The 13842-nt window shown below is 34.2% G+C and overlaps 1 protein-coding gene across 1 annotated transcript in view; it reads right to left on the reverse strand.

Moving 5' to 3' along the window:
- Positions 1–376: 376 nt before the first annotated feature.
- LOC143053777 (uncharacterized) overlaps positions 377–13842 on the reverse strand; it is a 65667-nt gene continuing 52201 nt past the window's right edge. The window contains exons 15-20 of the mRNA XM_076226558.1: positions 11066–11519; positions 7471–8246; positions 6810–6840; positions 5573–5844; positions 2413–2440; positions 377–920 (exon numbers count right to left, since the gene is read on the reverse strand). Coding sequence (XP_076082673.1) covers positions 502–920; positions 2413–2440; positions 5573–5844; positions 6810–6840; positions 7471–8246; positions 11066–11519 — 1980 coding nt within the window. The 3' untranslated portion in view covers positions 377–501. The remainder of the gene's footprint in view (positions 921–2412; positions 2441–5572; positions 5845–6809; positions 6841–7470; positions 8247–11065; positions 11520–13842) is intronic.

Genomic DNA, 13842 nt, shown 5'->3' on the forward strand with positions numbered 1-13842 from the left:
CCTTGTAATGTAATTCCGGAGAAAAATGTAAAGAAAATGTTCAATTTTGATGTTATGTGTAAAATGATGTAAGTGTTGGCTAACGGGATATTGTTCAATTATGAATCTGATAACGAAACACACGGTAACGCTGACTTTTATAAACCCTGCAACCAAATTTCAGAAATCATTGTATTAAATGTAACTCCTGAGAAAGATGCGACGAAAAATATTCATGGGACGATCGGACTGACGGACTGACAGATTAACTGTTGGGTGGACTGATTGATGAACAGACAGAGGTCAAACAATAAACACTCAACTCACTTTTTCAAAGCGGGTATATTAACAGGGGATGAATATGTTGAATGCTCATCGAAGAAATCAAATACAAAAGTAACGGTTAACAGCATAACTTATCTTTCAAACAATGAGGCTAAATTATGCACAATATTTTTCACTTCTTTTGCCTATAGTATATTTTCCCTATTCAAATGCACTTTTGTTTTTACCATTTTCTATTCAAGCTATTGAACATTTTTTTGACACCTTTCGCTGACTCTGTGATTCCTGTTCTGGTTTTATTTTTGGTTTCTTTGCAATTGCCCCTTTACCTCTCGATTGTTGTGAAACTATAAGAGTGTTCAGATCAAGGTTCTTCAAAACTTCTTCTAAACAACGTGCACCTCTCCCTATGTTAGATAAAGCCTGAATAAGGACCCGTATTGTAGGTTTGACTATTGGGTCTTCTCTCCACTTGAATAATACGACCTTATTCTGTTCTGCTAAGTCAGAAGGATTGTTGCTCTGTATATTTTCCAGGTCAGGAATTGACAGCCCAAATTCGGTGCCAAGTTGTAAAAAAACCTGACCAATCTGTGGGGCTAATGTATCTAGAATCTCATCTGTTGGAATGAAATCCAAGTAATCGTCTGGAATATCTGAAATATTAACTCATTTTATATAAACAAATGATTACTTTAAAATACTGTTAAGTTCATTGATCTGTGAAAATTTGAATTACACGAAATAAGCAGTTCCTTGTTCTTGATGTTTGCCTTCTGATAGTTAAGCCTGTAGCCCAATCAATAGAATGAATTCCGTGTTATTTGTGTCTATCAAGATATTAGTTATATAACAATACAAAACAAACTGGAGGCTCTAAAGGCCTGTATAAGCTCACTTTATTCTTTATGAATGTTCAACAAAGGACACTCTCCAACATTGTAGACAAGAATAGAATTCATGACACACATCTGTTTTGAAGATTTTGTTTAAGATGTAAGCCAAAAACAGCGGTATAAAAAATAAAAACAAAAATTGTTATCAAATGGCAAAGAAGTCTAATGAGGAATCGACTGACGATTTTAACCATCAGACTTATATTTTGTAGAACTGGTCTTGCTATTCTTTTTTGCCATTACAAGTTTCTTCCTACTTTTTTTTTATAATTTTCAAGATGATAGGCAAAAATGAAGAACGGTAAATTTGTCATTTAAAGGCAATACATACTAAATAAAGTCATCTGACAGTTTTATAATTTATGGACAATTGATAGAGTTCATCATTCTAGACTTGTCTACCATTGTCAGATCTTCTCTGTTAATCCTAATAGATAAACTTGCATTGTTTGATGTTTTGGCCATATCGGTCATCTTGGTTGGCAGGCGGGGCCATTGAACACAGATTTGGAAACTTAATAGCCAATTGAGGATTGCGATCAATTTAGTTGAATTGTGCCCTGTAGTTGCAGAAAGTATTTTTGTAAAAGTTAGCAGCAGACGCCAAGAAAAGTTCACTGGTTCATTGTACCAGGTGAACAGAATAGTTAAACTGTTCACCTAAATATACTCTACAGCATGACGGCAGATTTTATCTCATCACATAGTAAAATGAACTGTAAACTTTTCTAAGTGACTTAGTTGAACCAATTTATCCCATCGACTAAACGATAAAGGATACAAAAGATACAGCTTAGTCTGGGTCATATCTTGACTTACATCTTGAAATTAACAATGAGAGTTGGTTCAAAACAAAAATAGAAAACGATATCCCGGGGCCTGTAATTCATATTATAATTGCATTGATAGAGGACTGCTGCCTACATGGAAGCTATTAAACCAAGAGATCCAAATGGTGATTTTGAAATCATCCCTTCGTGACTTTTACGGATGCCAACACGAGTTGGTTGACTGCTATGAAATAACTGTTTCACAGATGATATCGGATATGTTCCTTATGTGTTAACTACAATCCTTCCGTTTTCCATAATGTGACCTACCGAATTATATTATTTACTGGATGATACTGTATCAACCCTTAACCTCGAGCAGAGCTTGTATGGTTTTATTGATGTCTCATGTAGATACGGATGTGATATTAAAAAAGCCATATGATATTTTCTATGTATTAGAGGACTGTATTACTACTTACCTGTTTCTGCTTTAGTGATTCTTCTTACCTGAAAACACAGATAAAAACCTCATTGACAACAATATTTGATTTTAAATATTGACAGACAAAAAATCAAACCCCCGTTGACAACAATATTTGATTTTATATCCTTTTATAACCAAACAGGAAAAGTATATTTATTTCATATATTTTGCTACACACGACAGTTATTATGAAATAGACACTTTGTTAGCTTGCTTTTAAGGGATACGTTTAAATTATTTTTGCAAGAATAAAACCAATAAAACAGGTTTGGTGTTTAGCAGCACTTCCACTGTCTTTATATTTTCTAATCAACAATTTCAATAAATTATATTTTCTAGAATTTTATACCTCTCAAATTGTGCTGCCAATGGCTATCATATTGTATTCTAAGCATGCTTCAGGAGAAAGACCACGAATTTCGACAGAAGAGAAGAACCGTCTCAACATTTCAGTGGACCAGGGTTAACATGTATTGATGGGATGCTGTTATTTGTTTTTATTTCATATCGGTTGAGAATAAGATTCTCTTATTGGATAAAAAGGGGTCACATGACATTTATTACACTTTAGTAATAAATTTAATCGGTCATTAACAAAACAAAACGGACCAGAAAACCAGTCGTTGACGGTCTTTTACAAGATAATGACTGATGGGGCGTGGTTTTTCTGTTTAGAGAGATGTCGCTTAAATAAAAAAAAATCCTGTTTTCATTATAAAAGTTCTTGAATTGTATACCATATGTTTTGGTAAATTATGAAATTATAGAGAACTCGATTGAGTATTCATATACTGAAAAATTGCACTTAAATGAATGGCAGTATTACTACGACTGGTCTTCACTCTATGTAATAGAAATGATTCAACTACTCGAGTTTGCTTTGGACATTTTGAATTTATGAGATTTTTCAAAAACATGGTTCCTCAATGAAATAAACATAATAGTTCTTGAATTAAAGAACCTTAGTGAGCACGCTCACATACCCCACGTCCCCACATTGTCATTGGAGAAATTAAATAAGTATAAGAAAAAAAAATTGTATAAGAAAAAATATTGAATAATAATTTCCTGTCAATATACATAGTATGTCCTTATTATCTACAAAATTTCATGAAATTCTGTTGTGTGTTTTCAGAGGAGTTGAGATGACAAACTGTTGCAGAAGTACATTGAAGCAAATAAGTTCAAAGGGGCATAACTCCTAGAAAAAAATTGAACCGTAATTTCCTGTTGATATGCACATCTACATAGTATGATCTTATTATCTACGAAGTTTCATGAAATTCTGTTGTGTGGTTTGAGAGGAGTTGCGATGACAAACTGTTGCAGTAGTACATTAAAGTAAATAAGTTCAAAGGGGCGTAACTCCTAGAAAAAAAATTGAATCGCAATTTCCCGTCGATATGCACAACTACATAGTATGTCCTTATTATCTGAAAAGGTTTCGTGAACTTCTGTTGTGTGGTTTGAGAGGAGTTGTGATGACAAACTGTTGCAGTAATACATTAAAGTAAATAAGTTCAAAGGGGCGTAACTCCTAGAAAAAAAATTAAATCGCAATTTCCCGTCAATATGCACAACTACATAGTATGCCTTATTATCTTAAAAGGTTTCGTGAAATTCTGTTGTGTGGTTTGAGAGGAGTTGCGATGACAAACTGTTGCAGTAGTACATTAAAGTAAATAAGTTCAAAGGGGCGTAACTCCTAGAAAAAAAATTGAATCGCAATTTCCCGTCCATATGCACAACTACATAGTATGTCCTTATTATCTGAAAAGGTTTCGTGAAATTCTGTTGTGTGGTTTGAGAGGAGTTGCGATGACAAACTGTTGCAGTAATACATTAAAGTAAATAAGTTCAAAGGGGCGTAACTCCTAGAAAAAAAATTGAATCGCAATTTCCCGTCCATATGCACAACTACATAGTATGTCCTTATTATCTTAAAAGGTTTCGTGAAATTCTGTTGTGTGGTTTGAGAGGAGTTGCGATGACAAACTGTTGCAGTTGTACATTAAAGTAAATAAGTTCAAAGGGGCGTAACTCCTAGAAACAAAATTGAATTGCAATTTCCCGTCGATATGCACAACTACATAGTATGTCCTTATTATCTGAAAAGGTTTCGGGAAATTCTGTTGTGTGGTTTGAGAGGAGTTGCGATGACAAGAAACAGGACTGACGGACTGACGGACGGACGGACGGACTGATGGACGGACGGGTCAAAAACATTATACCCTCCGCAACTTCTTTGTGTGGGGTATAATAACTGGCAATTATCGTGGTATACTACGGACTGCACACAGTACAGCAGTATTGACTAAGATAGTTATAACGTCTGAGCCGAAGGTGAGGTCATTATCGCTGTCACATTCAATACCACCGTCCTGTGGGCAGTCCTACTATTATGTAAGTACTTTGCTTACATTTGTAGTGTTACAATTGTTAAGAATTCCTGATTGACTTAACTTCTTTTCTTTATTTTCATTTCATTTTCTATAATGATGATTAAAACCTTGATGTCTTATAGTTTTTATTAGAAAAATGTTGGACACTTTTTAAACACTTAAGTGTCTATTTTTATTGATTCGATTAATTTATGTGATTTTTTTTTTTACTGATTTACTCATTAAAAACGCTCTGGCTCAAGCTTAAACATGAAATTTCTATCAAATATGCAAAAAAAAAGGAACTTTTCAGATGTTTTTTTTTGTAAAAAATGAAAGTGGCCGCATCCGTGTTCACCCTTAACCTTTATATATGTTATGTATTATCATCAAATACAACTTACATTTTGATATTAAGAAAGAACACAAATCCGGCCACTTTCATTTAAGACGGAAACCGTCTTAAGTGTAACTGAAATGCTAAAATTGGGACGATTTCAGTAATTTATCATGACTTAAAAGTGCTAGTACCCGATATATTTGCATAGTACATGTATTTTCAAAAACAGTCCATATTTATGTAGCAGAAGCACTCTTCTTTCAAATTTAAAACTGAAAGTCAACATTATAACAATTTTGTAAAACTGCTATATTTGGGGCCAAAAAGGGGTCTTACTCCTTTTAATACATTTGTCTCCATAAGGATAATATAACTAATAATTTTTCATTCAAAGGTGAATTGAAAGAGTATCTAAAAACTATGTACAAACTTACTTGACACAAAACATGTGTTGAAATACCCATGCTAATCAGAGCTTCTGACAAAGTTTTGAAATTGCATTTAGCTTTCATCTCTTTCCACTTTGATAACAGCAAAAATTTGGCAACCTGTATATCTTTAGGATGATTGTATTCGATATCTTTCCATATCATAACCATTCCAAGATGTGTAACTAATTCATGCATTTGATTTGATTCACATTGGTTTGAAAAACGCAACAGCTCAATAGCACTTGGTGTCTTGCTTAAAGCGTCATCATTTAAACCTGAAATACACATTTAATTGCAAACATGATATTTACCATCAAGATCATCATTAGAATAGAAACATGTCTTTTAAAAGCAAAGAATTCTAGAATGTGTAAACCACGAGGTAAAAAAAGTACAGAATTGTAGGGGCCAGCTGGAGGACACCTCGCTTCATTGAAGACCAATTGGTGGGCTTCGGCTATTGTCTGCTCTATGGTCGGGTTGTTGTTGCTTTGACACATTCCCCATTTCCTTTCTTAATTTTATCTAAATTATAAAGAGGGACACATAAATAAACAGATCAACACCATTTATAATCCTGGTACCTTTGATAACTGTTTCACAACACAAGTCACCATTTAAATTACATTGAAGGACACGTAAATAAACAGACCAACAGGTTTCACAACACAAGTCACCATTTAAAGTACATATACATGATATAGGGACCCGTAAATAAACAGATCAACAGGTTTTACAACACAAGTCACCATTTAAATTACAGAGAGGGACACGTAAACAAACAGATGAACAGGTTTCACAACACAAGTCACCATTTAAATTACAGAGAGGGACACGTAAACAAACAGATGCACAGGTTTCACAACACAAGTCACCATTTAAAGTACATAGAGGGACACGTAAATAAACAGATGAACAGGTTTCACAACACAAGTCACCATTTAAAGTACATAGAGGGACACGTAAACAAACAGTTCAATAGGTTTCACAACACAAGTTACCAAATATAGTACATAGAGGGACACGTAAAAAAACAGATCAGCATGTTTCCCAACATAAGTCAGCATTTGAAGTACGTAGAGGGACACTTAAACAAACATAATCCTGGTACCTTTGATAACTGTTTCACAACACAAGTCACCATTTAAATTACATAGAGGGACACATCCATAAACAGATCAACAGGTTTCACAACACGCGTCTCTAGATTGGAATTATTTTGAAGTGACACAATATTTACCTTGACAATCCTCTTCACACTGTTCTTTGTTCTGCAGAAAAATAAATGTACGGCAGATTCTAATAATATATTAAAAGTATATTTTTGCACATTATATTTTATTTAACTTGTATTATACAGCCATCCTTTTGACACAAAAATCAATATTTGTTCTTTTTCCTTATATGTATATCTTTTATCTGTGTTTCGATGAAGCAAGGTTATTCTGCAGTTATCATGTGAAAAATGTTTGATACCTGGCAGGACGGATAAACAAACAAACAAAATGTTGGCCAAAGACAGCGATTATTATACGAAAGTGTTTTCAGGAAACCAAATTAGAAAACCAACAATGTAAAGTCATATAAAGTCAGATAGGGCTCAACGCTATAAATAAGTGGTTTACAGTTTAACCAGTGTCATATGATTCGAAAATCATAAATATAAATTGATACAAGGTCTGGCAGATAAGGCTTAACTCTATAACATAAGTTGGTTTACAGTTAATCCAGTGAAACTGATATTTGTACAACTACTTGCTTGGATGCTTACTTGCTTCACCATGTTGCCACTAACTACTCTCGGATGTTTGTTCCATATGCTATTATATAATTAATGTGTGTTTGAATTGATTATGTTACTCATATGTTTATTTGCCTTTTCTCTGATATATAATACACACCTGATCTTGATTCCAAACACGCCAATGTCCTGTTTTGTGTGTTTGGTTATGTTTGTCGCAAATCCATCCACTGGTCTGCAGGGTTTCTTTTTCATTGATGAAGCATTTCAACTTTGAACATGTATATTCAATGTGAAATGGTGATTGTTGGCTGCGTTTTGCATGGATTGTGGACTGATAGAAATCAGAAATTCTTTCCATTGTGATGACCAAGCATTCCTTAACACCTGTAGCTATATCCGGTACAATCAATCCGGAGGAGGTTCTGTGAATGATGTAAAGGAGAATCTTGTTGCCTTCAATGCATACAACGATATCATGTGACTTGTCAAATGATAAACCAATAAATCCTGAGAACAGGAGTTGTCTACCCTCATACTGCTTGACAGTCCACATGCTCAGACAAGCGCTGATAAGACGATTTGGTAGAGCTGGTGGTAATATGGTTCCTTTAAATAGAAACGCTAAGCATATAGCTCTCTCTGGTGTACATTCTTTGTCCATGAAGCAGGTGGTGTTTCTCTCTGTAACCATACAGGGAACAAAGAAGTTCTCCACTGGTAACCGACTTCCTGTAGATGTATCATATCTCCGTTGCTCTGCCAAGATATCTAGATGAATCAGGATATTAAATATAAACTCTTTGTAGGGTAAAATCCGACTGAAATCTTTTTGCTTCCAAATTAAGTAGAGGTCTTCCCGTCTTATAATCCCATGCTTTGACATTCTTTTGAAAGTTTCCTGAATTCTCTTTTTCTTTGGCCAAAAAACTTTATCTGCAAAATATATCAAACATAAATAAACTTTGGTCAGAAAGAGATAATGTGGTATGATTGCCAATGTTACTTTTATCCACAACAGACCAGCCATATTGAATGTAATTCACATAAGATTTAACATGAAATTAATCAATTTTTAATTGAAAGCAAATTATCATCTTATTTCAAGCAAATCTTGAAGGTTACTAATTTATCAACCTTTTGTATCCAAAGGACACCATGCCCTTCTCAAAATGTATCATAAATTTGGGATTTATGCCAGCTAAATGGCATAGTAAGTCTCAGGAGAAAACTACAGAATGCTGCAACTGAGAATTATTGCGACATAAATACCTGCAATAAGGACCTTAGCACCTCTATAATAAGTATAAGATATAATAACCTGTCACAAAGGACTTTCATAATAAGTATTGATATAGATTTCTGTCACAAAGAACCTTTTAACCTCCATAACAGGTCATGACATGAAAACTTGTCACAATGGACCTCACAACCTCCCTAAGAATTAGTTATATAAATACCTGTCACAAAGGATAGCATAACGTCTATAAGTTTTGATATAGATACCTGTTACAAAGGATAGCATAACGCCTATAATACGTTTTGATATAGATACCTGTTACAAAATATCTCATAACCTTCACAACAAGTCTGGACCTAATTACCTGTCACAAAGGATCTAATAACCTCCATAATAAGTTTTGATAAAGATACCTATCACAAAGGATTTGATAACCTCCATTATGAGTATCGATATGAATAACTTTCACAAAAGGATCTCATCACCTCAATAACAAGTATTGACATAAATACCTGTCACAAAAGATGACATGCATGTAGCTTCCATAATAAGTATTGACATAGATACATGTAACTACATAACTTCCATAAAAGTATTGATATGTCGTCATTAGTAGGTCTTTCCGGCAGGAAAGACCTATTGATTTTCTTCTGATAATTTTTTTTTCTTCCGCCTAATTTTTTTCTTGCCGTGTAAAAATGTTTCAAAAGATGTCGCTTAGTTTTTTTTCGTATATGCTATCATACAGTCTATAGGCTTTTGAAACTGACCCTGTTGAACCAAACACTTTTCTTTATAAGAGTTATCTCCCCAAACACTGTTTTTCTTGTTATCAGATCTCCTCCACAAACTTAAAAGAAAGTGACAAATTTATTTTTTCCAAATTGCTCGTTATAACCTCAGGATGTTAGGTTTTATTTTGACCGAAGCTTTGCGAAGACTCCATATGAGAGTTATTTCCCCTTTTGTATTGAACTAAGTGAAATAAATTTGTAACTGGAAAACCATAAGTGAGAGAAGCCTAGAGTCTTTAGATTTGAGGTCCTTGGTCCAAAAAAAGAAAATGAGGTCAAGGTCAAAGGTCGTGTTCAAATTTTTGATTTTGGCTTGTTATCTCTTATTTTCAGAAATCATATAAGTCTTAAGATATCGACAAATATTTTCAGACAATTGTTAGTTGCGACATATCGTAACACGTAAATTTCATTTAAAAGGGTACGTAACGTTTAATGCGAGTTTTCCCCCTTTTATATCTAATTTTAGTTGTATGGTAATATAACTCATTAACAATATAAAGTAGAGAGGCCTAGAGTCTTTTGATTTGAGGTCCTTAGTTGATGACTTTGAAATTGAGCTCAAGGTCATAGGTAATTTTAACGTTCTAGATTTTGACCTACCTTTGCTCTTTCCTCTTATGTATACATGATAAAGCCATGGGACTTTTTGCAAAAGGTTGCAAGCAATGTGACCTTGAAAAAAGCCAAATGGAAGTGACCGTTTGTAAACCTGAATTATCAATTTTTTGTACTAATTTAATTTTATAACTACCACTGGGTCGATGCCTCTGCTGGTGGACTATTAGTCCCCGAGGGTATCAACAGCCCAGTAGCCAGTACTTTGGTACTGGCATGAAAATACGGATTTTTTGTGTTATTAAAATTTGCTGTTACAAAATGATAGAAATTATTATAAATTAAGGAATGTATCTCCCTCATGCAAAGCTCTGATTCCTTTCACGGATTTGGAATTATACTTTGGACCTTTTAGATTATCGCTCTTCATCTTTTATATAATCTTTGGATTTCAAATATTTTGACCACGAGCATCACTGATGAGACATGTATTGTCGAAATGCGCATCTGGTGCAAGAAAATTGGTACCATTAATTTTATTAATGTATATAGAACCATTTTGGAATCAGTGTCAAGTAAACTATCAAACCATACCGGAAGTAACATCTTTTAAACCGGAAGTAAAAAATGATCTCCCTTATTTATATCTTTTTGTATAGAAACAATATATTTTTGGAATCAGCGTTCAATAAGCTGTCATTTGACGCTAAAATTGACATTTAAAACCGAATTTTAATATTTTCATATAATAGTTCTTTTTATGTGTGTTTTATTTTAAATTTTGTGTTTCTGTTACGTCGTAGTTCTCCTCTTATATTTGATGCGTTTCCCTCAGTTTAAATTTGTAATCCGGATTTGTTTTGTTCTCAAACAATGTATGAACTACGAACAGCGGTATACTGCTATTGCCTTCTCTACATACACACCTTAAAGCGGATTTTTTCGCGGTTGATACATATCGCGATGTTCAAAGAAGAAGGTATGTGAAATATTTTGGCGATAAATATTTTTGCAGATTGAAAACTTTTGTTGTACACTTCTAATTTGGTGGAATTCATTTTGACGATTTTGTTCTATCCGCAAAAAGAAGCAAAAATAACCCGCTTTGCGGTACCTGTCACACAATACCGTCTAACTTCCATAATAAGTATTGACATAACTACCTGTCACAAAGGACCGCATAACCTCCACCATGAGTAAGGGGCTGATGATCACAAAATCTTTAAGCTGTGGAGTGTCAAAGTAAACAATCTTCCCCAGAGAGTGGTGGAAATTTAGGAAATCTTTGAGAAGGTCTGGGGATAATACAGAAACGTTGCTTATAGCATTTAATTCCTCAACATCTTTCAATGACAAGATTTGTTTTCCTTCTGCCACCAGCTCTGCAATCTCGAGTTCAAGGGGTACACAAGCGTTGGGCATCTTCTCCCCCCAACAAGGGTGTTCAAACGTAAGTTCGGTGATGGCTTTCTTCAGGACTTCAATTTCTGTATCTGTGTTATCCCTTGCATTGACAAATATCCGTTGTGTTAGGACTAGGTGGTTTCGTCCCTCGTGGTCCTTGAACAATTCCTCTACTCCATTGTACAACTCCTCACGCCTGGACTCCACATCCTCCTTAAAAGTGATAATTTAAGATATGACGTTATCCTTCTTTTTAAAATCTTAACTTTTCTTAATAATGAAATTAAAAATACCTAGGACTTGACATCAATACATGTTTTCAAAGTACTTATTGACAATTTTACATAATACACAGGTTTACAAGATACACGAGAAAACTTTCCCATATGTTCTTTTTTTTACCATGACGTCATTCTTGCGTGTACACTGAACTGATATGGGCTGTAGGCATACATAATTATCATATATACATGCGTAGGCTGTACAGGAACAGGGACCGGGAGTTCAGTTCACAATAAACGTACTTAAAGTTTCCATACCTGCCTGCAGACAATTAACTTACTATTTGTTGTGTGTGGCCTTAATCCATACCTGCCTGCAGACAATTAACATACTATTTGTTGTGTGTGGCTTGCAGACAATTAACATACTATTTGTTGTGTGTGGCCTGCAGACAATTAACATACTATTTGTTGTGTGTGGCCTGCAGACAATTAACATACTATTTGTTGTGTGTGGCCTACAGACAATGAACATACTATTTGTTGTGTGTGGCCTGCAGACAATTAACATACTATTTGCTGTGTGTGGCCTGCAGACAATGAACATACTATTTGTTGTGTGTGGCCTGCAGACAATGAGCATACTATTTGTTGTGTGTGGCCTGCAGACAATTAACATACTATTTGCTGTGTGTGGCCTGCAGACAATGAACATACTATTTGTTGTGTGTGGCCTGCAGACAATGAGCATACTATTTGTTGTGTGTGGCCTGCAGACAATTAACATACTATTTGTTGTGTGCGGCCTACAGACAATGAACATACTATTTGTTGTGTGTGGCCTGCATACAATTAACATACTATTTGTTGTGTGTGGCCTGCAGACAATTAACATACTATTTGTTGTGTGTGGCCTTAACATTGTAGAGTACACTAACCTGGAACATTTGTTGTACACAATATTTAAGGTTGGTGTTATCTACTCTCAATACAGGTAAATAACATTGAGAATGGGAATGGGGAGAGGTCAACGAGACTACAACCCGACCATAGAGCAGATGGTATTCTAACGTTACATTAGCGTAATAGCAGATCTTTAATTAAAAAAAAATTGTTTCAGTCAAATAATTTAGTGCTTGATAAAGGGAACTAAAATTAATTAGTAGATTTTCATCCAAATTTTTGAAAAAATGGGACGGGTGGGAGGATTTTATTTTTTAAATTTTATTTCATATGAAACCCTCTTGTATATGCAAGTGTTTAGTTTTAGTTTAGGTTAGTTTAAACATATTTATTATAGTGGATTAATTAGTAAACAAGTTATTGCAACTTATATAATTATATGAATCCCTTTCCACTTTGCCAGTGCGAGTGCTGCCATGTTTTTGCAATAGCCTGCCCTTCTTTTTCAATATCTAAAAGGGTGTCTTTTATGTGCAAGACATATTTCTCTCTCTCTTAACACCGGTCAGTCATTTATTGTCCCCTTCATACAGACTATCATCTTTTATGTATGAAGACCATATTTGCAAATGGTGTCAAGGGAGAGCATAAAATTCAGTCCCTGAAAATTTCTCTCCAAATATGCAAGTGTAATAATAAGCTTATATCATGTATATGCATGTATAATTAAGGAATCAAAATTATCAAATATCACTGATTGGCAACCACTTTTCTATATGTTATTGCTGCTTTAGACACTTATTAATTGTAAACAGTTAAAACGTGGAGAAATGTTCCCTTCAGTTGGACTACCTTCATGCACACATAATTTATTTTTCTTACTAATTGATAGTTCTTAGTCCTTATAAAATGAAGCAAATTTGTGTTGGTCTGCAAAATCATGAAATCTTGAAAGGCTATTATATTTTATTGCTTAAATTTCTTTAATCAGTCATCTTTTGTGTAACAAAGTTTTCCACGATTCTTTCGCTTTGGAAAGTTCCTGACAGAAATTCATTGCATAAATAATCATATCAATGGTTTTCTAATCACAGAAATTTATGACATACCGGCAGTTGATACGGCGATTTGCGTTCTAAGACACAACATAGTTATAACTCTTAACCTGAATATTTCATGCCCTTCTCGTAATCAATCTCTATTCTTGGTAGATGATATTGTCATCGTAGAGGTGCAGAATATGTCTTTAAATAATCATTAAACGATTAGATTACCAGAAGAAAATACGAAAACCAAAATTTGAAACAGCAAGTTTTGAATGAAACGAAATTACCGACGGTTGCCAGTAACGGATAAAAAAAACAGAAATCGTAATTTTTTTTAAATAAAAAAAATCGGGGTGGGACCATTTC

This window comes from Mytilus galloprovincialis, chromosome 12 (genome assembly GCF_965363235.1).
Source record: "Mytilus galloprovincialis chromosome 12, xbMytGall1.hap1.1, whole genome shotgun sequence".
In the NCBI taxonomy this organism is placed as follows: Eukaryota; Metazoa; Mollusca; class Bivalvia; order Mytilida; family Mytilidae; genus Mytilus; species Mytilus galloprovincialis.